This window comes from Elephantulus edwardii, unplaced genomic scaffold (genome assembly GCF_000299155.1).
Source record: "Elephantulus edwardii isolate Elephantulus edwardi_28Jun2011 unplaced genomic scaffold, EleEdw1.0 scaffold00197, whole genome shotgun sequence".
In the NCBI taxonomy this organism is placed as follows: Eukaryota; Metazoa; Chordata; class Mammalia; order Macroscelidea; family Macroscelididae; genus Elephantulus; species Elephantulus edwardii.
This window is the reverse complement of record NW_006399947.1, coordinates 2,451,568-2,477,544: the sequence shown is the minus strand read 5'-3', so window position 1 is coordinate 2,477,544 and position 25,977 is coordinate 2,451,568. Positions and strand designations below refer to the sequence as shown.

Sequence of the window (25,977 nt, the reverse complement as noted above, 5' to 3'; positions counted from 1 at the left end):
ATGCCCAAAGTATGTCAGACAAGGCTTCAGAATCCTTGACTACAAGGAGCATTTTGGCTTCACCCTCTCAGGACAGACCTGTTTGTTCTCCTAGCAGTCCATGGTGTATGTTCAACATTCTTCTTCAGCACCACAGCTCAAAGGCATCAATTCTCTTTCTATCATCCCTATCCACTGTCCAACTCTCTGATGCATGGCACATAATTGCAAAGACCATAGCCTGGATCAGGCGCACCTTAGTCTCCAGTCTGGCATCATTGCTCTTCAGTATTCTTGAGAGGTCCCTCACAGCTGGCTTTCTTTTTTTGTTGTTGTTGTTGTTATTTTTTTTTAATTTGGGTTGTTTATTTTTCTTTTTTTCTTTATTTTTCATTTCAATGAACATCTACAGAGAATTGGGGATTCCATTCATTCATTGTTGCACCCTTCTCCCCTCACAAACCCCTCCCCCCTGCCCCCCGTTTGTTCCTCTCCTTGAAAAGCAAAAGAAAAACTCCCTCATTGGTACACAATCCCCCCACACCTCCCCCCCCCCCCCCCCCGCCCGCTAAATGAGATTTTTATGAGAATATCTCTGTCAGAGTGAACGTCCAGTAAATTCATGTCCTTCTGTTACTATGAGAGTCTGAACCTACAGAGCTTTCTACTGGCCCCTCTCCAAGAGCTTCAAGGCTTGGAATAGTCAGAGCATATGGTGGTATTTACTTATTGTCATTTTCAGCCTTTTCAACTTAGAATTTTAGTTCTGCAATTTACTAGAAGTGACACTGGGTATTTTCAATTACTCTTTCTAGAAAACAGGCATAATACTACTTCTACTAGCTTAGTAAAGGAATTGTAGAGAGAGGGGAAAAACTGAGATAATAAAATATCGTTTAGATGAATGGCTGGTTATCACAGATGCTCCAGAAATTTTAACTTTAACTACTCCTTCAAATTTGTTTTTCTTTTCCTTCCATGTTAAGACTGTCAAATTCTCCCTCTTCCCCCCACCCACGGGTATGATTTCTTCAGGAGAATAGGCTTGTTCAGCTTTACATTGAGAGGGTTCAGTAAATTCTTCACAATATAACCCAGGAAGCTTAAAGCGCTAATAAGAAGTAGGGGCCTCAGGACACTGAAGAAAGATATCTTTTGTATCTGTAGCATAGGAGAGGCCAGGAAAGAAAAAGTCATAACCAGTGAATTAGATGCATCCACTTCGCAATTAATTTGTTGAGATTTCACAAAGAAATCCAGCAATGGTTGTGTATTGCTGTCTGTACTTAATTCTTTTTTTTTTTTTAAATGCACAAGTAGGTGCTTTGTTCGTAGAAAGAGGAAAGAAGTCGATGAGTAGTCCTAGTATGGTATTGGAAAAGCTGCCATTAGGTTATGTAGAATGCCTCGTCCCAATGACTTAGCACAGTGCTTTGTCCAAAAGTGTTTGCAAAATTATTTTTCAAACTTCAGTTGTCCTTCCTAAAGAAGCCTGACGTGCCCACATGCGGCCACAAGCAGTTCCGCGCCTAGAAATAACATTTATTCTAAGGACTCTCGCGCAGGGCTTCTTGGGAAGCGGTCCCTCTCCCGCATTCTCTCGTTACTCCTCCCCTCCCGGGGCCTTTGAAAGAACTAGTACGTCACGTGATTCCTCCCTTTCTCCCACTTCTGAAAAACCTAATTGATAATGAGCAGAAGCATAAACCAACCATAAAACTCTAATTTTTGCTCCAGCCAATGGGAAAATACGATAAGTACATGGTGCGGCTTTTGTGACTTGACCCGCCCCCCTTAAGCCCGCCTCCTCACTACTCCCCTAAAATTGTCCATTTGACAACTCATCTGACCAATGAGAAGTTCCCACTCTGTATGGGAGGGCTGGACTGAATAAATAGTTGATAGATGTCCCCGACTGGCCAATGGAATGTTAAAAGGGCGGGAAGGGTGTAGGATGGAACCAATGGCGCGGTGCCAATAACGAGCATCAGGGAAAGGGCGGGACAAGAGTGTTCGCGGGAGGGAGGGCAAGGCCTGGGGAAACCGAGCTGCCGCCGCCGTCGCTGCACCCGGAGTTGGAGGAGGGAGAAGCCAGAAAGAAAATGGCGGCTGTGGCTGCAGAGGCGGCAGCGACTGCAGCGTCCCCTGGGGAGGGGGGCGCCGGCGAGGCCGAGCCGGAGATGGAGCCCATCCCCGGCAGCGAGGCCGGTGCTGACACCCTCCCGGTTACGGCCACTGAAGCATCTGTGCCGGACGGCGAGGCCGACGGTCAGCAGTCCGCGCCTCAGGCCGATGAGCCGCCGCTCCCGCCGCCACCACCGCCGCCTGGAGAGCTCGCCCGCAGTCCGGAGGCGGCGGGGTCAGAGCTGGAGGCTGAGGAGAAGCTGCCTAGTCGGGCTGCGGAACTGGCGGCAGCCGCACCTCCGGAAGGACCCGAGCTCTCACCTTCCCCGGTTCCGCTGCCCGAGCAGTCCCCGGCTCCCGAGGAGCGCGAGGAGCTGCCGCTGCCCCAGCCCGCAGTCCTGGCGCTCGTGCCGCCGGCGGGCGGGGACGCTGCGGTGTCGCAACTGATCCCTGGCTCGGAGGTGCGAGTCACACTGGACCACATCATTGAGGACGCGCTCGTCGTGTCGTTCCGCTTCGGGGAGAAGCTCTTCTCCGGTGTCCTTATGGATCTGTCCAAAAGGTACCGCGCCCGCTCTCCATCGCGCCCGGGCACCCGGGCCAGCGCGGTCCCTGGGGAGGGAAGGAGCGGGCCAGCCCCTCAGCTCCCGCCTCCCGCGCGCTCGGGGTCCCGCCACCCGCACCGCCCTCCGGTCGTGCGCGGCGCGCTCTCCGCGTGGGGCAGGCGCGCGAGGCCGGGCGAGGGCGGGCCCTGCCCCGGGTGGGCTCCCGCGGGGGGCCGGTGTGCCACGGGAGGGGGGTGCGACTGCTGCCCGGGCTCGTGGGTTTCACCCCCCTGGGGCCGCCTGCCGCTTCCAGACCCGCTTCACCCACGCCGGGAGGGTGGGTTAATGCAAAACGCCAGCTGGGTTTCTGCAGAGATCAGAGTGCTGGGCGGAGGCGATAACTTCTGGGGTGCTTGTCTGTTTACCCTCAAATTAACCTTTAGCTTTTGGGGGGCTAGAGAAAAGAATGTGTACCGTGGGGTTCCCAAAAGGTTACTTGTCACTCTAAGGGAAAGATCGTTTATTGGACCCATCCCTTGTGACTGTTTTTAATGGTAGAAGTGATTCCCCTTAGGCAACTTTGTTCAGTAGGAAAACACATTTGGCTAATTTCCATTTTCAAGAAAAATGTAAGGAAGAAATCAAATTTTCTTTGAAGCTTTAATGGTGTCTGGCATAAGTGTTCTTGAAGACTTCTAACACTGTAATAGGCGGCACAGTTCAACAAGGTTGAGTTCATCCACAACCTTAACCAGCACATTTTCGTTTAAAATGTTTATGGGCACTGCTTTAAACAAGTAAAGAAGATTATCTGTCTTTAAGACTAGATAACGTTAACCTTTTTATTCTCTTCTTTTGCAGATATGAAGTGCAGAGACTCCCAGTCACGGCTCTCCATTCTGTTTCCTGCAACAGCATACACTCTGATGCTATCTTACCTGCTTGGAAATGGCTTATTAGTATGTTTTACTTTTAAATCTTTGCCTTCCCATCAGGACACAATCCTTTTTCATTTAGGGGGGAGAAAAGGCCATTTAAAATTTATAGCTGAGTACAGCCCTGAAAGAGGAGCTCTGGTGGAGTAGCTGTAGGGAATTGCACCTTAAAGGCGGCAAGTTCGCATCCACCAGTGACTCCACAGGAGAGAGATGGACAATCTCCCATCTGATTTATAGCCTCTGACAACGCCCCTGGAGGCCAGCTCTGAGTCCCTTCCATGGCAGTGAGTGCATGATGATGTATGAGGGAGACTTTATGGATAGTCTGCACATAGTTTAATCTCAAGTTTTTAAAGAATATTGTCTCAAGAATTTTACACTTGTGTTTTTATAGTTAGAAAGTAGCATAAAGTCAGTGTGCTTTCTACTGGTGCGTTTAATAGCGAGAGACACTCAGTGTGTTTGCTGTTGAATCAAACAGAAGGCCAGTGATTGTGTGAGAATCTGGATTTCAAATCTGCAAAAGGAAGGTGCAAAAAGGTAAGTAGATTTTGCACATGTAATGAGTTCTTTTTTTCTTGTTTTGAGGTGCTCATTGTGTTGGTTTTTTTAAAAATTTTACCTAATAGAGAATTAACAATTTTTGAGTTTTGGTCTAATTTGCTGATAATGTTTCTTGTAAATAACCATTTCTTTGATTGGAAAAGCTGTTCTTAATGCGAGCTTTTTATATTTGAATAGTTTGAAGCCTAAGCAATTTTTTGTCCAAAGTAATTTTTTTCAAAGCCATTAAAAGAACCATGTCAATTTTTCATTCAACAAATATTTGTTAAGCATATTTGTGTGAAAGGCACCCTCCTATGAATTGATGTATTAGAAATGACCCCATCCTTCACAAGCTTGCTTGGGAGACCTCAGTTGTGGAAGTGATAAAAGTGAGGAAATTAAAAATATCTTTAAATTTCATGGTTTGAAGACTTAGTAGGAAGCTCTGGTGGCCTAGTGGCAAGAAGCTGCACTGCAATCCCGAAAGTATGCGGTCTGAGGCCACCAGCTGCTCTGCAGGAGAAGGATGGGCAGTCTCTTGGTGGGCGATTAACTACCTCTGAAAACCGGCTGTACAGTCAGCTATGGCTCGATTCTGACTCCATGGTACACGACAACAAGAAACGACTAGTTCGATGTCACTTTTCATAATTTAGTATGATTTGAAAAAGACCCTGCCAATACAGTTTTGTAACCTGTAGTTGTCTTGTGGAGTGGTACAGTCTGAGGGTGTTGCTAACTAAAAAGGCTAGGCCTCCCTTGTGTTTCCAGTCCACCAGGTGCTTCTCAGGAGATGGACAATCTTCTCCTGGGCGTTATTAACCTTTTAAAATCCACTGAAGGGCCACCTATAAGAGAGGAGTGAGCTTTTTGAGTTACCTTGTGATATTCTGGAGTTAACTGATGACCTACAGGATACTTTTGTATATAGTTGTTACAAAGATCTGATTCTGTACTCTCAGTTACTTTAAAAATAGTTTGTATTCTATTTGATTTGACCATGAATTAATCCCTAGGAAAAAGAGAATTTATTTTGAATTAAAATAAAATTGCCTGCTATTTGCCTTCATGCTTTAGTATTTGGAACTCTGATGAGAATTATAATTTATATAGGAAATTAAGGATCTTATAAATAATTTTATTTTAAACAAGTATTCAAATGTAGATTGATCTGATCTAAAAACCTGTGCTTTTCTGCTTTTCATTAGAGATGCAGAAAATTAGTTGCTATTGTTGGTATTTTTCTTTTTAAATTTTTAAATATTAAGTAAAGAGTTGGTTATTTCTGAAATTTAGGCTTATACTGATGTGACTGGCTGTGTGAGATCATTTAGTCTCTGTGCAGTACAGTGATTAGTATGCCTGGCTGTTAATAAAAATATTGGAGGTTCACATATACTTAGAGTATTTTGGGGGAAAGTGCTGCATCCTGGTGAGGATGGCATAAGATAGGACAGGGTTCAGATCTGTTGTTCATAGATAGGGTCAAAATGAGTCATATTCGACTTAAAGGCACCTAAAACAACTTTGGAAAAAGTCTTAGCTATCTTCTTGCAAAAGATCAGCCCTCCCCCACCTCTTCGTTTAAATAAGCTATTGCAAACCCAGTATAGCATAAATCTCGTCTTGACAAATGGGGTGATGAGGTGTGTGTGGGTCCACCATGAATCAAAATCCACAGCTGAAAGCAGCTAGTTTTTAAGGGATAATTTAAAAAGGGTGTGTGTGCAGTGCAAGGGGGGGGGCGGCACAGGCAGGTTGATTAGTCGTTTGATAGCCACAAACTTTTTTGCTTTTAGAGACTCCTCATTCATTTCCTGTTTTGTGGAAAATATAAGTGACTCTAAAATCTTGTCTCTACTGAGATATAAAGAATTACTATTTGAAAGATTACAGAATCCATTAATGTATGTGTGCCTTGAATTCTTGTCTTGAAGAGGATGAGTTCCTGCTTTTATTAATTTTTATGTCCTTCTGAGAGCTTTAAGTTGAAGAGCTCGTTACTAGGTTAGAGCCCCGTGAACAGTATTTGAAATAATAGGTGCATTGATTACGTTTGCTTTAGAAATTTACCTCCCTGTCTTTTGTGATTTGATTTCTCCCCCATTATTTTCAGAGTTAATTGAAGAATCATTTCCAGTTTGTGAAAACAGAAACAAGACCTTGTAACTCAAACAGCAGTAACAGTTTTGCTTTTTTTTAAAAAAAGAATTGATACTAAGTGATTCTTAGAATGTCTTGTACTTATATTTGGTTCCAGTTCCACCTTCCTGGTTAACACTTTTTTTGGGGCACTTTCTCAGAATTTCAGTGTTTGTAGCATGAGGATAGTTTATTTTGGCTTTGGGATATCTATTTAAATGGAAAAAAAAATTAGGTCATTGAATATAAAGTGAATAGGGTGACCAGGTGGATTGGTTTTTCTTCACCATCCTGATTTGATAATATTTGTTCCGCTTTGGCTTTAAAATAAAATAAATAACATGTTCACCTCAAAGATAAAAGTATTTTAAAACAGTTCTTTAAGCATAATTTTTCATTTGAAACAATGTCTCTCTAAATGGGGTACTATTTTGTTTTATCAGCACAAATGCAAGTGGTTTTAATCCACTGGCTGCTCCACAGGAAAAAGATGGGCAGTCTTCTCCTGTAAGATTTATAGCCTCTGAAAACCTGATGAGGGGTCAGCTATTAGTTCCAACTCCTGGGCACCTAACATCATTACTGTTTTATCTTCAGTGCTCTTAGCGAATTTAAGTTACTTGCTACCTAGATGTGCTTATTAGTAATCTGTCTTGTTATTGTAATTACTGTTATACAAAAGAAAGAAAAAATGGACAGTCTCCTCTTTGGCAATTTACTGCCTCTGAAAATCCTCTGGAGAGTCAGCTTTGGGTCAGTTCCTACTCAATGGCACATACATTTTGTAACCAGTCTATCTAATTCTATCAGGAAAAAAGTTAGTTCTACAAGTCAGTTGGGATTTTCCTGTTCTCTTTTCTTCCTTAACCATATACTTTCATAATTTTTACATAGGTAGATATTTCTTAATTTAGCATTATATTATAGGTGTTTCTTCAGGTTGCTAAACTGCATTAATGATTAATTTAGGCATAATAATGTATCTGATAAATGTTAATTACTTATTATAGGAAATGAATTTTTATATTACAAAAAACTTTAGTATTTCTCCATTTTTAGCCATGCCTGTTGGATCATGTATCTGCCTCCTTTAGAGTTAATCAAATCCTAGCTATATCACTCATCCATAAGTGTTATTATGAATCTCTAAAGATGAGGACTTAAGCAAACATACTGATATTATCATGCTTGAAACAATAGCAAAATAAATGCATTTCTATCATTACATGTTAATCAAGTTAAAAATTTGTCATTTTTTCATATTTCAGAAACACTATTACAGTATTTTGTTCAAATAAAGTTCATACCTTGCAGTTTGATTTTCCAAGGTCTCTCATAGTTTCCTTGTCATCATTTTTCCTCTTGAAATTTAAAGAAATTAAACTTGAGTAGATTTTTCCATTTTCTGTACTTTTTTTTTTCCTGTTGCATCTACTTTGATTTATTTCCACAGTGTTTTAAAATAGTTCTTTTCCTGCAGGCGCTAACTGATGGGGAAACTACACAATCCTCTCAAGACCTCTTTTGAATACCTCTTTTCCCTTGTTTTAGGTTAGTAGACATAACTATGGCTATCTATTGTCTGCCTGCGAACAAGACCTATCCTTTCCATGCACACCTCCAAAAAGTCCAAACATAGAAAAGTTTAACCTGTCAAGATTATCTGCAAAGGAAGAAAAAGCCTTCAGCCCAGACTTTTGAAGAAAAAGTTCCTCAGTCTTCTCAATTTATTCCCTGAAAAAGCAGTATTTCCTAGGACGAAAGCCTTCCTATTGTGTAGTCTGTTTAGTCTGTATTTGTTTATTGTTATTTTCCACATAGGATTTTATATCTGTGGGATTTTATTATACCAATCTTTTTTAAATGATGGAGGGAAAACAATTGAAATCCTTTAACAAAGATTCCATCTGTCTTGACTTGATATGAATTAAGCAATCATGGAGTAAATGTTTATATTTAAAAATACTTGTGCATATTAATTTTATGGTCTGCTTATTAAAGGTGCTGGCTATATTGAATTTTTTTTGTGGGATACTGTTACATTAACAAAAATTGAAGTGATTTCTTTTGAAGAGTTGAAATTTCACTGAGTGTTTAAAACGATTTGTAGAACATTTACTTGTTTTTTTTAAATATAAACCAAGACAATGATTTCTTTTCTTTACAGAGACCATGAAACGTATGGTGCAATAGCCCTACTTTTGGTGGGAAAAATATACAGCCATTCTGGTGAAGCAGTGAGTAGTAGTATCAGTAGCTTATACTAAAGCCTCCAGGCTGAGAATTCAGGCCTTCAAGTAGTGTATGCTTGTTTGTGTTGAGTTGTGTTTAAAATTCTAAAGTAATTGGGGAGGGGCAGGTTATTTTTATTAGATCTCAAAGTGTAAAGCATTGCTATAGTAAAACAAGCAAGAGGCAAGTGCCAGCCACCTTCTTACCCAGTTTTAGGATGCTTCTCAAACAATTAAGTGCTTTGACATTGAGTATTTTCATTATATGCTACACTGTTGCACTTTTTCTGCTTTTAAATGGATATGATTAGTTGTTGGGCATTTAAAAACTAAATTTTATTAATTAGGTAAGTAGATGTATTCAGCAACCACCAAAAAATGAAATGATATCTTGTTATACACAATGCCAAATGTGTTTTATTGGAAATAAGCTTTTAATGAAGTTAGTTTACAGCCTTTCAGATGTAGAAAACACATTACTATCTACTGTTTGAAAGTAAAGCTCTAGGTTTAATCTTAAAATCAACTTTTCTATGGAGGTTATTAAAGAATTTGTATACTGTGTTTTCATCTTTACTGTTATGATCTGAGTAGATTTTGTTTTGGTAAAAAAAGGAAAGAGATGCTTAATGGTTAGTTGTGCCCATTAATTGCATCATTTTGTGGTATTTTGGGGGTCTGTTTTCTCTAAATTCGTAAGTTAATTAATTCAGACACATGCTAATTCATGCAGACGTTGCAAGGATGTGTAACTGAAGTGACATTGTATTTTGAGGTGGTTTAACAAAGAATGTAGTGCATAGTGTGTTGAGCTAATTCAAAAGGTTGGCAATTTTAATCTACCAGTGGCTCAATGGGAGAAAGATGACAGTCTTGGAAATCTGACGGAAGCATTCCTGTGAGTTGAAATGATGGCAGTGATTTTAAACTCTTGGCTAATGATGTTAGGTGTTGTTGAGTCCAATTCTTAGTGACCCTATGATAGGTCTAAACCCTGTCCTATACTGTGCCATCCTCACTATCTCTGACACACTTGAGCTCAGTCACTTGCTGCAGTCACTGTGTCAATCCAGCAGATTGAGGATCTCCTCTGCCATCTCCCCTCTTTTCCAAGCAACAGGCAGTCTCTCCTGGCAACGCACCAAAAGTCTGTGAGATAAAGCTTTATCATCCTTGCTTCAAAGGAAAATCTTGGCTACACCCTCTCCAAGACACATTTGTTCTTTTGGCAGGCAATGGGATGTTTAGTACTCTTCTCTAACTCCACAGCGCAAAGGTATAAGTTAAGTAGAGTGCTCACCAGTTTCTTACTGATTTTGGATTTCAGAGATCCACTACAACAGAATATAATTTTAACAAAGTAATTCTGATGCAGGTGATTTCTGGATTTTGGACATGTACTAGTTCTTAAGGGGTTATTTTGCTAAAGTAATAGTATAGTACATTTGTCAATCATTTTTTAAAAGTTCCTAGTTTTTGAGCAGTGCTTATGGAGAGTTGACAAGTCCAGGCCTTTATTGTAAAACTGACTTGTATATTGGTTTCTTAAAATTTGGTTGTCTTTTGGACGTTTAACTTATTTATAATTTTCATAGTTTTTCCTCTTGAACCAATTTTACATAATTTACTGGAGAATTGTGACTTGTTAGCCTTTTAAAACTTTTCACTATAATATACTTAATTTCACTTTTCTGTGTAATTAGTAATAGCTACTATGTATTTCACATTCTATACCCCACCCCATGCCAGATACTTTAGTATTTGATAGTTTTTTAACCTATATCTTCTTTGAGTAAACTTTAAAATATCTTAATAGTATATATGGGTGGAATTGATGCCTAATCCAGCATTTTGCCTTTGTATCGTCACTACATAGCATTGTGTGTACAGAGTAGTAAAATTTGACCATCCTGAACAGTTTTTACCTTGTTTTTGATGCATAGTTTTGTGCTTTTTTTTCACTAGCCCAGTCTCAGAACAAATGAACAATAATATCCTTTACCTCTGGCAAATCTGTTGAAGTTAATTCTATTAATCTCCTTTCATAGATAAAGAGACTAAGACTCAGATTATAAGTAAGCATATTGTAAGTGGTAGATATTAGTGGGTATATTCAGGTTGGCTTTTTGAACTATATGATTCATTAAGATTTAAAAACAACCTTGCCTAAGTTGTCATACTGATATACTTAGTTATACTTTACTGTTACCATTTAGTTTATCATTTTGATGGTGATTATATTCTTGTAGTTAAGAGATTTATTTGCTTTTAATATATTATTGTTGGGTACCATCGAGTTGAAACCCACTTGTAGATGACCCTCTGACAGGTTTTCAAAGATGTAAATCATATGAGAGGAAATTATCTGTCTTTCTCCTGCAGAATGGCTTATGGAATCAAATCGCATACCTTTGTGTTGGTAGCACAATTCTTTACCATTAAACAACCAAAGCCCCTTTTTAATATATTAGTACCTCTTTAATTCAGCTTAAGAGATTTTTTTAACATTTTCAAATGGAATTTGATGTTCATATGTGACTCCTTGATTTTAAATTAGAGCTACAATTTTTGTTTAGCTTTAGCCTGTCTCTGACAACAGTGAATTACATTTGTTTTGTAAGCAGGCAGGAAAAGAATTATCAAATTGGAAGCTCCTAAAATACAAGGTAAGCATTCAGTAAGTGCTGGAAAATGATTTGAAAAGGCTCTAAAAAGACTGAAAATAGTAGCTTATTGGACTGTGTATTTTGGTGAGATAGAAATAGTAAGTGATAACAAATAGACTTTAGTAATTTCCTTTTTTTAAAAAAAATGCCTTTTTTCGTAGGCCTGTATGTGGGATACCACTGGACATAACAACAACAAAATATTGCCATTGAGCCGGTTCTGACTTTCAGTGACCCTGTGGAACTACCCCCATAGTGTTTCCAAACCTGTATTTCTTTACAGTGGCAGGCAACCACATCTGTCTCCTGTAAAATGCCTGATAGGTTTAAACCAGCTACTTTTAGTGGCAGTGAGTGTAAACTACTTTGAAAACAGAGCTGGCTTAATACAGATAAAATGTTAAAAGTATATAGAGACCCAGACAGAAAAGGGAAAAACTTAAGCTACTTATTCTTGTTAGATGCTGTTGAATTGACCCTGTGACACTGACCCTATGATCAGAACCATGCTTTATCTCCTTGTGCTGTCCTTGAGCTTGCTCTCCACCACATTCACGCCCATTGTTGCTATCACTGTCAGTTGGACTCCTTGAAGGTTTTCCTTTCATTGACCCATTAACTTTCTTAGCAGTATGTATTTTGCAAGGACCGCCATGCGTGTGTGTCCCGGGCCCTCCTGACAACATGCTCAAAGCATGTGAGATGAAGTTTTCACTGTTTTTGCCTCTAAGGAGCACCCTGGTTGCACTTCCTCCAAGACAGATTTGTTTGTATTTCGGGCAGTCCATGGGATATTCAGTACTCTCCTGCACCACAATTCAAAAGCATCAATTTTTCTTCGGTCTTTCTTATTCATTGTCCAGCTTTCAGATGCATAAGAATTAGTTGAAAATACCATGGTTTGGATCCCGTGCACTTGAGTCTTTAAACTGATATCCTTGTATTGAGAAGAGGTCATTGATTTGATTTCTTGACTGCTGCTGCCATGGTTATTGGCCGTATACGGAGTATTCGTCTCTGCCAATCAGAATTAGGGGAATTCTGTGGAAGTGCATGGAAACTGATGAATATTTATGTTAACAAAAAGGTCCTTTACAACAATGTTCATTTTATTGAGAAAATGCCAAGTTATGTTACTATAATAAAGGATATTATAGAAAAGTGTTATGAAGATTTGTCTTAATCTTACAAATACTGTGCCACTACCTAGCTACAGTTCTCTTGGGTAGCTATGTTAAAGGGAGGCCTGGTTGCTCAGTGGTCAAGAATCAGGCTGCTTATGCAAAGGTATGCAGGTTGAATTCACCAGCTGCTCTGCAGGAGAAAAATGGGCAGTCAGCTTCCGTGTAATTTACTGCCTCTGAAAACCCACTAGGGGCTTAGCTCGGCTTTAATTCTGACTTGATGGTACATGAAAGCAGGTTTTTTTAAATATTAGAAAAGCAAAACCAACACACAACCAAAAACTATTAAAAGGTAAATAATTCTAGAAATAGTAAAGTGTCATTGCTATTTTCCCTTTTGTAAAGATTCAAGTGTTTGTTTTTCCTGTCTAGACATTTCCATTTTTATTTCCAAACTAGTTATCCAGAAGGTTTTCTTTAGAGGATTATTTGTCAGTTCATACTTGGGAGTGTAAAATTGAAATTGTTGAAAGTTAATAGTTGTGTTTTGGTTTGTCCTTCCCCCCGCCCCTTGAGAAAATTCTTAAGACTCTAGACATGTGTTACTAAAGTAATTTTTCCCTTACATGTTTGGTTATCTGTAGTCACTGTAGATTGCCCTTTAACACGTTGCTGCAAATGACGTTAACACATGGGGGGGGGGAAGCGTTTCTAAGCACGGTCGTCAATTTAAAAGTGTGCGGCAACATGTTAATCTTGTTGTTTTGTATTGTTGAGCCGGGTCAGATTGGCACAGGAGGAGATTGCCCCTCCTTCTCCAGTGGAGCATCTGTAGGATTCGAATTGCATGCAGTTAGGATTGCAGCACAGCTTCTTACCAGGAGGCCACCAGAGCTCTCTTGCCCTTTAATCTTTATAATTATGTCACATCTCTTAACTGCATTTTCAAAATTCAGCAAACTCTGAAAACTTATTTTTTTGGTAGCAAAAGGTCTACTCAAAATTATGTGAGCCTATCTATCCCATTTAATGTTAAATTTTCCCCCTACTCATTTCCTTGATGAAATATTAATATGCTTGATTATAGGGTATTTATTTTTTGAAAACAAACAATTCTGTGTCGTGAAACCTACCTTTATGAGAGGCCTTGCTGACCATAAAGGGTAACATTTTGAAACCACAAGATACGCCACAGAAAAAAGATGTAACAATCTGCTTCCATAAAGATTATAGCCTTGGAAGCCCTATGTGACATCTGTTGGCCCTGTAGTTGCTATGAGTCAGAATTGACTGAAAGATAGTGGATAAATTGCTCAATGGAGAAGGATGAGAGAGGGTAACTTGAAGGGAAACAGTAGTTGAGACCTGGACTTTGATCTTTCTGGGAGCTCTGGTGGCTTAGTCCATAGGGAGTTGTGCTGCTAACCCAAAGTATGCGTCTGTGGAAATGTAAGTCTTCTAGCATCTCATTGGTGGAAAGATGGGTGATCTTTCCCTGTGCCATTTACAGCTTCAGAAACCCAATAGAACATCAGCTTTGAGTCTTTTCCCACTAGAGAGCAATGAGTTTTGAGTTGACCTGTCTTTCTACTACCTACTCACTGTGTAATCTTTGGAGAGTTACGTAAGTACTCTTCTTTCTTTTCTCAATTTTATTATAGGGATGGTTACAGTATTTTACTAGTAGGTTGTTGTAGTGATAAAACAAATGAATCAGTAAATTTAAATAAGTACATTTTAGGAATAATATCTGGCAGATCCTGAAAGACAAACCTACTGTGATTGAGTTAATTCTCATCAGTAATGACTCTGTGTTGTTATATACTGTGGATCTGAACCAAATTGTAGCTGATAATCCAGCAGATTTTCATAGGCATTGTAATCCCACGAGAGGAGATTGCCCTTTTTCCTGCTGAGCAGATGGTGGATTCAAACAGCATGACTTCAGGTTAACAGCACAGCTCCTTAAACCACTAAGCCACCAGAGCTCCCTGGTGACCTTATTGTTGTTATTAGGTGCATTTGAATTGGATCCGCCCCTTGGCTGACTCCAGGGGGGTTTCAGAAGCAATAAATTGCATGGGAGGAGATTGCCCATTTTCTCCTGTGGAGCAGCTGGTGGATTTGAACCACATGCCTTTTGGATTGCAGTGCAGCTTCTTATCACTAGGTCACCAGAGTGTAAAACTGTCACATAAGGCTTCTAAGGTTTTCATTTTATGGCAGACTGTGGAACAGCTAGTGGGTTGGACCTTCTGACGAGACCCTGAGAGCTATAACTGCTGTGTCCTCAGGGCACCGTGCCTGGCACATAGTAAGTGCTATCTAAGTGTCAAAATATTACAGTATTTGATAATTCGACCATCATAACGTTTTTAAGGAACCATTTGAGAAGTGGGAAAATTAAGGATAAATAGTTCTTCTATTTACACAGTCACTAAATAAGTACTTGCTCTAATTAATTTCTGGTTAACCTAAATCCCTTTGTACTCTGGCCTACGGTGTAATCCTTACCTCTAAAACAAATTTTATTTTGATTTTATTGAACGTTTACAAAGAAATTGGTTTTCTTTCATACACATTTTCCTCCCTCCTCTTTGTAATGCTTGTCCTGTTGTGGATTGTCACACATGTAATGTCTGTCCATTCCTTTGAGTTCTTTTAAAATATTATGAAATTCCTTTAAATTAAAACAGTTTGAAGTCTTTAAATGCTACCAGTAAATACAGGTGAAGATAGCTTTCCCCTTTTGGTAAGGGTGAAATAACGAGACGGTTGCTGGTAGAGTGGAGCGTTTCTTCCCACTGAAGCGTTAAGTCAAATGCTTGATAAGCAAGTTGAGGGTGTTGTCAAGAAGAGGTGGTTAGTCTTTTTTAGGGATAATCAGTCATTATAGTTTCTGTGCTCATTAAGAATTTTTCTAAATATATCTTTGTTGTTGAAAATTAACACTGCAAAACATAGAACAGTTGAGCAGTTTGTGCATAAACAGTTCAGAGACTGGTTGTGTTTGAGTTATGGAAGCATTCTCAACCCTAATTTGTTCATTCTCCAGGAATTACAAATTCACTGTTTCTTAAGGTTACCATCTAATTATTCTAATTGTCATTTTAATCCCATATAGTTTTTAAAAGAGTATAATTTTCAAGGCATGCATTCTTGACTAGTTAAGCTATGGTTTTAAGAAGACTTCAGGAGATATTTTTTTGTTTAAAGTTTAAAGATCATCTCAGGGTAAGCTTCAGAGATTCATCCTGTCCCATTGTACCGGATAGCCTTTAAAGTAAAATTGAAAAGAACTCACCTTTAACAATAATGCTTTTACAGAACAACTATGAGATATCATCTCACCCTAGTAAGAGTAGCAAAATTCAGTAGAGCGGCAAACAACAAATGCTGGCGAGGTTGTAGAGAAACTGGAACCCTTATTCATTTTTGATGGGAGTATAAAATGGTGCAAGCACTATGGAAGGCAGTATGACCCTTTCTCAAAAAGTTGCAAATAGAAATACCATTTGGCCCAGCAATTTCACTACTGGTAATATACCCTAAAGATACCAGAATTGCCACCCAAGCAGATATATGCACACCCATGTTTATTGCTGCTTTGTTCACAATAGTAAAGAGTTGGAAGCAACCCAAGTGCCCATCAACAAACGAATGGCTAGAGAGGCTGTGGTATATTCACACAATGGAATATTATGCAGCACTGGAAAAAAAATGAACTTATGAAATGGTATACAAAATGGATGACCCTGGAGGTCATTATGCTGAGTGATATATCTCAGTCACAAAAGAACAAATACTGCACAATGCCACTGTTATAAAACAGGACTGACATGGGAATGGGAGGAAAACTAAGAAAAGAGGGGATAAATAATGTATACAGCATTGAAACGGACATAGGGTTATATGATTAGGTATTATTGGCAAGACAGGAGTCCAGGAAATGAGCTGCAGACTGGGGAGGGATAACTGGATAACAATGAAAGAACTTTTTTTTTCCAAAGAGACAAGCGAACTGGGGGAGGGGAGCAGAGAGGAAGATGTGCAACAATGAATGAATGAATGGAAATCCAAGTTCTCTATAAACTTTCATGAAATTTAAAAAAAAAAAAAAGAATAATGCATTTAAAACGGAAGGCATGTATGTGTTCTTTGTACTTAGAAAACGGGGTTGACAGGTATAGTTTAACTTGAGTTTTAATTTATTTTGATGCTTAAATAGTATTGCTTAGTGTAGTCAAGTCTTCAGGAGAGGTTGTTTTACTAGTAGTCTGGTAATCTCCAGCTTTCCCTACTAGTGTTCTACCTCACAAACAGAGACCCACCATACACACCCATCATGCTCATCCTGCCAGAATCCTAACCTGTCTCCTAAGAAGAAAATCAGGTTGGTCTGCTCTACCTGGTTGTACGGTGATTTTTCTTGAAGTTAATCTGTTTTGCTTTGTTTTAGAACCAACTTTAAATTGCTTGCAACATTCAAAAATGTGAATCTACAGTCACTACTACTCTTCACTGATGGCCTTCTAGGTATATCCCTATCTCTGCAAAAGCTCATTTCCTGATGCTGTGCACAGTGATTTCAGTCCTGGGTGTCTAACTGAATTCTGAGTAGAGATTTTATCCTTAGTAGTACTTGATTGTGTTTGGTGGAATTTATACTTCACTAGAACAGTCTTTGAAAATATATATAATTCTTTGCTTTAAACTGAGGTAAACAGAATTAAAGACCATTTTTTAGCTTTGTATTTTAAAATTTCACATCTGTAAAAATTTGTTCGAATAACATTGTGGAGTCACTAATTTTTGACTTTTAAAAAAAAATTATTATTTTTTGTGTGTACCGTCAAATTGGATCTGACTCATACAGGAGGAGATTGCCCCTCCTCCTCCAGCAGAGCATCTGGTGGATTCAAACAGTGTACCTCTGGGATTGCAGTGCAGCTTCTTGCCACTAGGCCACCAGAGCTCCCTAATTTTTAACTTTTTATTACATTTAGCAAATGTAGTGCTTAATATTTGCTTTCTCATTTTTTATAGATCTATATTTCCCTCACTTTGACTTATTTAGAAGTAGACTGCATACATTATTCTTTTACACCTTAGTACCTGCCTGTTTTTCAGAGAGCCAAGATAATTTTCCTACATAACCAGTTTAAAGTGTAAAGTCATGCAACAGTAAACAAATAGAAATCCAAGTTTTCTGTAAACTTTCGTTGAAATATCAATAAAAAAAGAAAAAATTATAAATTCAGGCAACAGTGGTAGAATATTCTACGACCCCTTTTCTATGATTTTCTTTTCCTGAAAATATCTTTCCTATTTTATCATTTCATACATGATGCTGTCTACAATGTTGCATTTAGTTGTAATACAGACTCATGGTCTACTTGATAGTACCTAACAAAATTGCATAGTGGTACAGAATATGTAAAAAAATGAGTATCCATCCATTTGGGTTTGTTTGGTACGTGCTCTTGAATAAGTTAGGAATGTAAGTAGTGTCCTCAGGGTATTATCTGCAGGCTCATAACTGCTGTCTTTGGTGATTTTTACTTTCTCAGGTTGGATAAGGGTGTTGTCTTGTATTCCTCCTTGAGATTATTGTTGTTACTTCACTTGCGACTATTAATCCTTTTATGATTATATATATAGTCAGATTTGAACTCGAAGTACATTTTTATTTTTTTTTAATTTTCTATTGCACTTACCTGTTACATTAATTAATCTCATTTATCCTGAGATTAAACTTTGAGATAGTAACACTTGCATATAGATGTGAAATGCGTACCAAAGTAAGGACCTTCCTTTAAAACCTAAAACTCGTGTTATTTTCTAAAAGACATGTGCTTGAAATAAATCTGGATATTATTTTTTAGTTGGTTAATTGCATTTAATTTTCCCCCCTGTTTGTTTTTAAGAGGAAGAAGGAATTGTGGGAGGGAAAGTACTTTTTGGTCGTCTTCTTGGTACTGCTGCTGTTTGCTAGGACAATAGTAGTACTTTTTGGTCGTCTTCTTGGTACTGCTGCTGTTTGCTGGGACAATAGTTTGGCCCATCAAGCACTGACTCAACTAACCCTTCTTAATGCTTTTTTTGGAGTAGTGAATTTCTCAGAACTTTTGTCCACTTGCATAAAGTTTTTAATATCTTTGCTCTTTTTTTTTTTAGTATATCATATTGTAAAAAGAATTCCCTCCTCAACTGCAGATTGGTAGCAGAAGTGGAGGGAAGAAAGTGAGAATCTACTGTGCACTGTTACTGTAACAGGAAAAGATCAGGGTCAGGGATGAGTTAATTGAGTTGCTATGACATTAATGCTGATGAAACTTTCAGCATTTTTAAAAACACTTTCAGGAAAGGAATTAAGAATTATATATCTGACATTTGAAAAAAAGTTAGGATTTAAGTTTTTCTTTAGAAAGGGAATTAAGATGTTGTTTATCAACGTAATACCAAGAAGTGGTGCATTTTACATATAAGATTGGTAGTGAGGCAAGAAATCACTAATTACTGTAATTTTGTAAAACTGAATGAAAGTTTTATTCTTTAGGAACTTAAGAATTTGCATTTTCCAGACACCCTAGAGTTTTAGAATTTTGTATTTTCAGACTGTTGAAAAGTTAAGCTATAGACTCATTAAGAGACTAATTTTGTTGCTTCTTTATTCACTAAATCAATCATCGTTTTATTCAGCCCAATTTAGAACTGCTTGTAAAAATATTTTAAATGGAGTCCAAAAAGTAGGAAATACACAAAATTAGTCTCTTAATGGGACATTTTAATTTTTATGAAAATACCCAATGTTTACATTTTTCTTTTACATAGTGTTTTTTCTTGCTTTGACACAAAATAACTGTCTTCTCGAATTTATGGTACTTATTACCCTACATTATGAAATAGCTAGTTTTAAATGATTTTTAAATCATTATAGATTTAAGGGACTTTGCGCAAAGAATGCCAAAGAAGCTCTTTATCGTTTTTAAATAGTACCTTGCTGCTGCTGCTGCTGCTGCTGCTGCTGCTACTGCTAATTGCTGTCGAGTCGAGCACGACTTATTGCAACTCTATGAACAAAAGGCCTGAAGGCTTTCTATAACTATCGACATTTATCAAAGTTTATAGTTTCCAGAGGCATGTTATTTAGGAAGTGGATGCTAATTTTAATTGAGACAATACCTGCTTCCCTGTATAATTTTTAGACTGGCTATGTAGTTAGAATATCATGTTATACAAAGAATAGGAGGCACTGTGCTTCTTTTCAGACATTCTTGTTGGAAAAGCTGAAGCGAGGGATAAATATTCTCCCCTCTCACTTGATTAGTAATATCTATCTGCTTGTGAGCACTTCGATGGGTCTTGACTCTCTTCACAGTAGAAAAAGCTAGAACAGAAGTACTTGTTAAAATTTCAAATCGTAAGCTGTATTCTGGAAGAGAGATTATTATAATTCAGTCTTAAGCAGAATTTAGGAATGAGCATTTTCAACACTCCAGAGTTTTAGGATTATGTATTTTGAGACTTGAGAAGTTAGGGTATAACATTGAGAGACCAAATTTTGTTGCTGCTTTATGTTCTTACTTAGAGTAGAATGTAATAGTTGGTGGCTTTCAAACTTTTTAGCATAGTTATATGAGCTCTGGTGGCCTAGTGGCAAGAGGCCGCACTGCAATCCTGAAGGCACACTACCACCTGCTCTGCAGGAGGAGGAGGAGCAGTCTTCTCCCGAGCTATTAACTGCCTCTTAAATCTATGGGAGGGTCAGCTATGGGACCATTCTGACTCTGCTGTACCCAGCAACATTGTACAGCTTTTACATCTGGATCTGTGTATGAAATGGATTCATTGTAGTTACAGGTATTGTTTGCATCCTTGTACATTCAATTGGTTTTCAGATTTTAATAATAGTGGTACCATTGAAAGAGATTTCATTTCCAGTGTTAACTCCAGTTCCTGAAAATTGTGGCACAAGTAGTATGAAAAGTAATAGCATAATTATTTATTATTATAGTATTACACTGTTATTCCTTTCCCAGTGATTTTTTTTGAAGAAGTGTTTTTAAGTTGGTAGATGCATAGTATCAAAACATCTTTTCTACCATTGTCATGTATAGCTTAGTGACATTAATTGTGTACATTATATTTGCCTATTGCCATTCTCAACTCATTGCTTTCAAGTCAGACTGACTCATAGCTAACCCTGCAGTGGATTTTTGGGGGCTGTAAATCCTTCCAAGTCCCACCTTTGTGTTAGAAACTCAACCCCTTACAAACTAATCCACCATCACCATTAACTGTTCCTAATGTTATCCATCTTTTCTAACAGCACATTGCCTTATAAGCACTGTGAGGAAGCTTTATTATTATTTTAAAATGTTTTCTGTTATTTCCAAGCATTCTCCACTCTACCCTCAACTAAGAATTATTTTCTTTTGGTTAATTTCCATTCCTTGTCATGTAATAGTTTATATTATTCAGAATATACAAATATACAATGGTTGAATATTTTATGTGTTTAAGAGACAAAGACAAGGGCAAAACAAAAACCGTGTCCAATGCGAAATGAATGTACTTACGTACTATGAGGGTAAACATGCAGTCTACAAATTGAGTCTTCCTTACACACGAAAAAGGGGGTACGTAAAAAGATCATCAGTATGAAAAATCATTTTATTTAAATAAAGTAAATTAAGGGTGTATACCATTAGCCAAGAAAAATGTTCACCTATTCTCACTTAAATTTATTAACCTGTTCTCACTTAAATCTTCTAAAGCTGGAAATATTGCTATATTTTTTTCTTCAGAAACTAAAGTATAGGGAGAATTAATTGCTCAAGGGGAATAGAAGATATGCTGTGAAACTTCACTTCAAACCTTAGGATAATTATCATTTGGATATTAATAAGAGGAAGAAAATTTGTTCTTTCCCCAACTCAGTATTACATGAAAGGGTAATGGAGGTACAATGATGGCTTCTTGAATTACAAAATATTGTTAATAATGCAAATAATGGTCTTACCTTAGATAATTTGTATTGTCTTACGCACTCTACATTAAAAATAAAAAATTATTTTCTTAAAGAAGTGGTTGTTGATCACTTGTGTAAAAAAGGGCTTAATGTGCAATACTGGCCATTACTCCTAAATAGTAATGCAGCATGCTTCCTGAAGCTCTGCTGGAATACATACAAAGTACCTTTGTTTGATCAAGTGAGGAAGGTTTCCTTTTGAAAATTAGCTCAAACACAAACTTGCATCCCCTTAGGTAAAATAGGCTTTCCTTTTTGTGGTATGCATGTATTTGCTACCATTGTTGGTCTGTGGTAGCCAGATAAAGGTGTTAGAAGGGAAACTAGGTATGAGAGCCAGATGATGTTATTTCTATGTATAGACAGAGATACCTATATACAGTTAAAGTTGTCAGTACAGATGTCTGTATCTGTCTGAATTTAGCTGTGTCTACAGCTGGTAGTGTCTAATCTCAAGATTTCTTCCCACAAGAGGTATCCTGAATGGTTTTTATTTTTGGGTTTTCTTTTTGAGATAGAAGAACATTTCAAAGACTCTGAGAGCCAAAAACCTTTTCAGAAAACAGGGATATAAAAAACATTTGTGTCTGATTTTTAGGGTTCTGCCAGAAGCCAATTCTTGGGTTATTTAAAGGACTGACATTGAGATCGTATTATTTGAATAATATAGTGCTTAAAATGAGTGTGTTAACATTCCTCTTAGAATTTGGTAGTGATTTTTTTGTGTGTGTGTGAAGGAAATTGAACATAGTAAGCTTGTTTAAATGTTGAATTCTTGATACTTAGATTAAGCCACAATTACTTCTAATTCTTTGTGAGAAACAAAAGTTACTGACCTCTGTTTGTTTAGAAATGGAGAATTGCTAAGATTTATTACTAGTACTTTACAAGGGTAATCTATGGAGAGTTTTTTTTTGTTTTTGTTTTTTTGAGAGTTTTACTACTAACTGTATGGAGAAAAATGGGCACTTTCCTTCTGTGTAATTTATAGCCTTAGAAACCCACTGGGGGATCAGCTGTGAATCAGCATCAACTTTATGGCAATGAGAGAAAGAGTACTTTATGGACTGACTGGGTCTGGGCCTGTGAAGGAATTTTGAAGTATATTTGATTGGCCTTGCTAGCATTAAACCAATTGAATAGATCAAAGTGGACAGAAATACCTTTATGTATCACATATATGTAAATTTGCTTATTTGTTTTATATTTACATATTATATAAATGTGTGAAGATATTTCTTAATGTGGAATGAAGTTTTTATAAATTAAATAGAATGCTTCCTACTATTAATTTACGTGATAGAACATTCTTCTATTAAAGACTGAAAAGGTCTGTTTTAAGTAAGGCTATCCATTTTGCTTAGCCAGTTATTGGAAATATTTCCAATAATTTAGAACCCTCAGTCTTGGAGAGTTACAAAAGTGGCCAGTTGCCTCCTCCCTTTTTTAAAAGTATAATACTGCTTTCAGAAACAATTGCTATTAACAAATAATAAGTATTTTTTAACTTTAAGAAATTGGGTTATAAACACTGATTTAATGGGTTTTTTTCTTTTCTTCAAAGGTTTGGGCCCCATGGGATCCCCGTGACAGTATTTCCAAAAAGAGAATATAAGGATAAACCTGAAGCCATGCAGCTCCAAACTAATACATTCCAAGAAGGGGCCGAAGTCAAGCGAGAAGCAAATGGTGCTGTTCCCCATGACCTTCCTCCTGCCCCGCCTCCTGAGCCGCACCTGGCAGAAAGCCTGTGGACTTCCAAACCACCACCTCTCTTCCATGAAGGAGCACCTTATCCTCCCCCATTGTTTATCAGGGACACATATAACCAATCAATACCTCAGCCGCCTCCTCGGAAAATCAAGCGACCCAAACGAAAAATGTACAGGGAAGAACCCACTTCTATAATGAATGCTATTAAATTACGACCCAGGCAAGTCCTATGTGACAAATGTAAAAACAGTGTTGTTGCTGAAAAAAAGGAAATTAGAAAAGGTAGTAGTGCAAGTGACTCTTCTAAATATGAAGATAAAAAGAGGAGAAATGAAAGTGTAACTACTGTGAACAAAAAACTTAAAACTGACCATAAAGTGGATGGGAAAAACCAAAATGAAAGCCAGAAAAGAAATGCTGTGGTTAAGGTTTCAAGTATTACTCACAGCAGAGGCAGAGTAGTTAAAGTTTCTGCTCAGGCAAATACATCAAAAGCTCAGTTAAATACTAAAAAAGTACTCCAGAGTAAGAACATGGATCATGCAAAAGCTCGAGAAGTATTGAAAATTGCCAAAGAAAAGGCACAAAAGAAGCAAAATGAAACCTCTACTTCAAAAACTGCACATTCGAAAGTCCATTTCACGCGACGGTATCAGAATCCTAGCTCAGGTTCCCTTCCACCCCGGGTTCGTTTAAAACCACAAAGATACAGGAATGAAGAAAATGACTCTTCTCTGAAGACAGGACTTGAGAAAATGCGGAGCGGCAAGATGGCACCTAAGCCCCAGTCTCGCTGCACCTCTACCCGCTCAGCAGGTGAGGCCCTTACCGAATATCAGAGTCCCTCAAAAGGCCCGGAAGAGGCCAGCAGTGAGGTTCAGCACACAAATGAAATGCATGTGACTGGTGAGCAGGATGAACCACAGACATTGGGCAAAAGGGGCAGCAAAAGCAGTATCTCTGTTTACATGACCCTAAATCAAAAGAAATCTGACTCTTCCAGTGCATCAGTGTGTAGCATTGATAGCACAGATGATTTGAAGTCTTCCAACTCTGAGTGTAGTTCTTCAGAAAGTTTTGATTTTCCTCCAGGCAGTATGCACGCACCTTCCACCTCCTCCACTTCCTCCTCTTCAAAGGAAGAGAAAAAGCTCAGTAATTCCTTGAAAATGAAAATCTTTTCCAAAAACGTCTCTAAATGCATCACGCCAGATGGCAGGACCATATGTGTAGGGGACATTGTTTGGGCCAAGATTTATGGCTTCCCTTGGTGGCCAGCCCGCATTCTTACTATAACTGTGAGCCGGAAAGATAATGGTCTTTTAGTCCGACAGGAGGCCCGCATTTCATGGTTTGGGTCTCCAACAACATCTTTCCTTGCTCTTTCGCAACTTTCTCCCTTTTTAGAAAACTTCCAGTCACGCTTTAATAAGAAGAGAAAGGGCCTGTATCGAAAGGCTATCGCAGAGGCGGCTAAGGCTGCCCAGCAGCTCACCCCCGAAGTGCGGGCCTTATTAACACAGTTTGAGACTTGAACATGGACAAGGTAGGCAAGAGCAATTGGAAGGCACCACAGATTTTTTTTTTTTTAGTCTAGTTAGGAGAAACTTCCATGAAATAACCAGGCCAAATCGGAGAAAAAATTGCACTCGGTTGGCTGGTTTTTGTACTTTATAGCCATTTTTTTTTGGACTGAGAAACTCAAACTGAATCAAATTTTGTTTAAAATTTTGTCTAAAAGAAGTGAGATTTTAGCAGTATTTTTCAGTTTTACAGTCTAAAACCATCCCAGTGCACAGGAGCCATAGATAGCCTCAACAAACAGTGAATTTTTGCAGGGACTCTTGATTGTACCTATTATTGTACATACACATACATATATATAAAAAATATAGCCTGTCACTGTGTGACAAGGGTTGCAGAACTAGGATTGCAGTAACGGCTGGTGAACTGGGGGAATAGTATGGATATTTAATGACTACTTGTTTTATTTTTAAACTAATGACACTTAGCCTATCTATGCACAAAAATGGCATTAAGAGTGATACTAAGATGTTTGAAAAATATACTGGCCATTCAGTCATGGGCTGGGAAGATAGATAACCAGTATTTGGGGCTAAGGCTGCATAGGTTTGAATCATCACTTTCTATCTTTGTTCCAATGGGGATTTAACAATAATTTTCAAACTTCTGGTTTGGGAGTTTAGATAGTTTTGTTTTTGGGTATGTAAATAGCTGATTCCTATATTTGGTCAGATTTCTCCTGACTGGCTGTTCCTAAATTCTTAGGATACGTCCTGGTAAATTACACTTTGTGAATTGTCATATGTGTAATTGTTGCATTTTGGATGTACCTAATTTGATAATTTTTTAAAAAATATTTCCATTTAAGGTATCTGTTTGCAGGTCAGAAAATGAGAAAATGTTATTGTGTAATGTTCTGAAATGTAAAAAAAAAGCTGTAAATAAAATTGACTAAATCTGAATTATTTGTGTGTGTTTCTCAAAAAGCTTGAAATTTTCAGAATGGTAGAAAAGAGTTATTTGTAAGTTATTTGTTCAGAGGAGGTAAAAAACAAAACTTATGTGCCCTATCGGAATATATTAAGAGTATAGGTAAAATTCAAGTAACAACTGATTAATCATTTTATTCTTAAGATGGAGTTTTATAGTACAGAAGAAGTCTGGTGTGCTGCTAGACTTGATACTCCTTGTGGTCTTAATTTTTCATACTTTTTACATAATTCATAGTATTTATCGCATGCTATATATATATTTTACACAGGTAATTATAACATTTCTTTTCTTGGGGTTGGTCCTCTGATTCAGGTATCATTGCTTCTGGGGACTGACTAGTAACTTAGCACACTTTTCTACATTGTCTCATTTGTCTCTAGGATTTGATTTCTTCATTCATAGCTTTGCAAAGTTAGTG

At 38.0% G+C, this 25,977-nt stretch overlaps 1 protein-coding gene across 1 annotated transcript; it reads left to right on the top strand.

The window, feature by feature from the left end:
* Positions 1 to 2,054: 2,054 nt before the first annotated feature.
* On the top strand, positions 2,055 to 24,577 carry PWWP2A (PWWP domain containing 2A). The gene is made up of 2 exons (XM_006897036.1): positions 2,055 to 2,665; positions 22,894 to 24,577. The coding sequence occupies exons 1-2, from the start codon at positions 2,082 to 2,084 to the stop codon at positions 24,575 to 24,577; spliced, it is 2,268 nt and encodes a 755-aa protein (XP_006897098.1). The 5' UTR covers positions 2,055 to 2,081.
* The last annotated feature ends 1,400 nt before the right edge of the window (positions 24,578 to 25,977 follow it).

What these genes read in the sequence shown, in the direction of transcription:
- PWWP2A (XM_006897036.1), top strand. Translation starts at nt 2,082, where the DNA reads ATGGCGGCTGTGGCTGCAGAGGCGGCAGCGACTGCAGCGTCCCCTGGG. An exon ending in CTTATGGATCTGTCCAAAAG is followed by an intron (nt 2,666 to 22,893) that starts GTACCGCGCCCG and finishes TTTTCTTCAAAG; the next exon opens with GTTTGGGCCCCATGGGATCC.